General features: G+C 41.3%; 1 protein-coding gene across 2 annotated transcripts in view; it reads left to right on the top strand.

The window, feature by feature from the left end:
* Positions 1-2754, top strand: part of LOC118762645 — a 19155-nt gene extending 16401 nt beyond the window's left edge. Inside the window, exons 3-4 of one of the 2 annotated variants that reach the window (XR_004998410.1) lie at positions 1734-2184; positions 2621-2754. Coding sequence is in view for 1 of the 2 variants with exons in the window: in XM_036501566.1 (XP_036357459.1) it covers positions 1769-2184; positions 2621-2726 (522 nt within the window). In the remaining variant the exon portion in view is untranslated. Of the gene's footprint in view, positions 1-1518; positions 2185-2620 lie in introns of those variants that run through there. The other variant, XM_036501566.1, reaches the window with a different exon arrangement.
* Positions 2755-3281: the final 527 nt, after the last annotated feature.

Here is a 3281-nt window from a genome sequence, read left to right as displayed (position 1 = left end):
TGATATACAAAACATGTTAAGGAAGGCTAACTGGGAAGATAGTACTTGTGCGCAGCAGATGCACATGGGCGATAAACACTGAAGATGTTCAGAAAACAGATTCCATCACATGCCAGGATGAGAAACTAGAAGTAGTTGATCACTTCTGCTACCTAGGTGATCAAGTCTGTAATGGGGGTGGTTGCTCTGAGGGTGTAGCAGCTAGTATAAGAATAGCCTGGGCAAAGTTCAGGGAGCTGCTACCTCTGCTGGCAACTAAGGGCCTCTCGCTTAGGATGAAAGGTAGACCGTATGATGCATGTGTGTGAACTGCCATGCTACACAGCAGTAAAACATGGACCATGACTGCAGGGGACATGCATAGGCTTGAGAGAAATGAAGCTAGTATGTTCTATTGGATGTGTAATGTCAGTGTGCATACATGACAGAGTGTGAGTGCCCTGAGAGAAATGTTGGACATAAGAAGCATCAAATGTGGTGTGCAAGAGAGGCTACTGTGCTGATATGATCATGTGCTACATATAGATGAGGACAGCTGTGTGAGGAAGTGCCACACTATAACTGTGGAAGAGGTAGACCCAGGAAGACATGGGATGAGGTGGTGAAGCATGACTTTTGAACATTCAGCTTCACAGAGGCAATGACAGGAGACCAAGTGAGAATGCAGCCATGGCCAATACCAGTGTTGCATGTGCAGCCCATTTAAAAGTACCCTTGATGCATTGGGCGATATGACATGCTTGAGAAGACCTGTTGAGTCAAGTAAAGCCAAAATCATAGCTGTAGCCAGTGCCCCTTGACTGGCTCCCATGCCAGTGGCATGTAAAATGTACCATCTGAACGTGGCTGATGCTAGTGTCCCCTGACTGGCTCCTATGCCGGTGACACATAAAAAGTACTATCCAAACGTGATCGACGCCAGAGCCACCTGACTGGCTCCTGTGCCAGTGGCATGTAAAAAGCACTCACTACACTCTCGGAGTGATTGGTGTTAAGAAGGGCATCCAGCTGTAAAAACATTGCCAGGTCAGATTGGAGCCTTGTAGAGCCACTGGCTTTCAAGGCTTCAGTCAAACTGTCCAACCCATGTCAGCATGGAAAACGAACGTTGAACGATGATGATGATGTAGGGGAAAATTAAACTAAACACCAGCATAAATATTAACACTCTGTAACAGAATACAATATAGTGTTCCCCTGATGATCCATTGTGGTTAGGCATCCAAATGCTCTTGGAACATCCAGTGCTAATCTCTAAATAACTGTTATGGCGAAACATATGTAGAAACTAAATATTTATACTGATGTTTATCTTAACTTTCCACTCTATATGTATACACATATATAATATTTATGTATATTAGGGTTAGATTTTTTGAAAGTAAATAATTTCCTGTATCAAAAGTCAATGAACAATTTTATATAAGTAGGGAAAATAACCTTTATTTTCCGATTTTTTAAAAAAACGTCACCCCAACTTCTTTTTGCCCCAAATCATGCAAAATTCTAGTGGGGTTCATAATGCCTACTGAAGTTTTTACCAAACTTGGTCTGCTGACTTAATGCGATGCAGAAGCAGTATATCTCCAATTTCAGCTTTCAAGTTTAAGTAGTTTAGGAGTTATAGAGTTTGTAATTTGTTACCACTTCGGCCCTACTTTAGGAAATATCCTCTTCGTCTCCTTTTTATTTCTGTGATGCTATAAACTCTGACTATATTAACTGTTTATCAGAATAGTAGGCTTATCCAACTGGAGTATCTAAAATAATGTCTCATAAGAGAAGTGCTTGTGTCACTCAAAGAAACAAAAAAATCTGGACGAAGAATCTCATGGAATTTCAAGACTCACATAGGAAAAGAAGACCTGTTCCTCTGGAAGAGCATTCTTTGGAAAACAACTGCAGGATACCAATAAAACTTCAAATTGTCGGTCGCTACTTGTTCCTTGGAGGTACCATCAAAGGAAGGAAAGGGAAAACAAAGGAAATTTCGAAAGAAGTAACTTTTTTATGGCAAAAGAAATTAAATTTCTCATATCTATCAATTCAAAATGTACAAGCAAAAGTAGAAAAAGTGCTGAATACCTACGATAAATGTGTAAAACAAGGAAAATATGATTCATTGAAAGGAACTTTTGACATCACAAAGGAAAACGGTGAATGGCTGTACAGTGAGGACAGAAGGTTATGTAGTGATGCTGCTGTGTAAGGTTCAGCGCGCATGTGTAGAATGGGGTTACTTCCGGGTGGCAACCGGAAGTCTTCCCCATGCGCATGTGCGGGAAACTGACCCCTAAAACACGGTCCACTCACTCAGCCTCTCTGGCCCTAGCAGCCCTCATGAACAGACGTGTATTGGCAGTCTCTGAGGACTATGCACCGACTTAGCAGCGGACCACATTGAATCACTTCGACCAACCAACAAGAAGCAGTACAACAGATTCGGCTGTCGGTTCCCCTCAGAAATACGTACACCAGATCTACATCCTCACGAGTAATAAACAACATTTGCTGTCTTTCCCAGATAACCTGACTTCGTCTGTTATATCTAACTAAATTGAATGTGATGGGATTGGATCGGACACCCCTCCAGTGATACCGATTCCAGATCCTGTTACAGTTATATTATCTTCAAATTGAAAGCAAGGGACAGTTTGTGTATGCAACTGGAAAGGCAGCCAGTTCCAAAACAATCCATCCATCCAAAAGAAGAAAAGTGTCCTTAATGCCAACTTCAGCCAGAGCAACTACAGTATCACTGTTAACATCTGAAGCAGAGGCTGAAAGGGAATATCAAGAGTTTGAAAAATCAGATCAAGAATCAACACAAACAAGGAGGAAGTTTAGCATAACTGGAACTGCAACCAAGTTAGTAATACCTTCCAAGACATCAACCCAAAAAGTAGAAAGTTTGTTGACAATTATCTCAAGATGGAATCAATGCCGAGACTCCTTCCCAATTTGATAATTACAGATAGACTATAAAAGAATCTGTTAAACTACAAAAGGAAATGATGAAAACACTACATTTGGAAAACTGGTCATTGCATTTTGATGGTAAACATCCAGATTTTCTGCAACCACATCACCCCTAACATCTGGTCACCTAACTCCCCAGACTGCAACCCCCTTGATTATTATGTGTGGAGCACAGCTGAGCAAGAGACCAACAAAACTCCTTGTAACACCAAAGTTGAACTGAAGTTGGGATTATGGCAGCATTCACCAACTTAAACAAGAAGACCATCCAGAAGAGTTGCAGGAGATTCCAAAGTCGTCTG

This window comes from Octopus sinensis, linkage group LG3 (assembly GCF_006345805.1).
Source record: "Octopus sinensis linkage group LG3, ASM634580v1, whole genome shotgun sequence".
Taxonomy (NCBI): Eukaryota; Metazoa; Mollusca; class Cephalopoda; order Octopoda; family Octopodidae; genus Octopus; species Octopus sinensis.
This window is presented reverse-complemented; position numbering and strand designations above follow the sequence as displayed.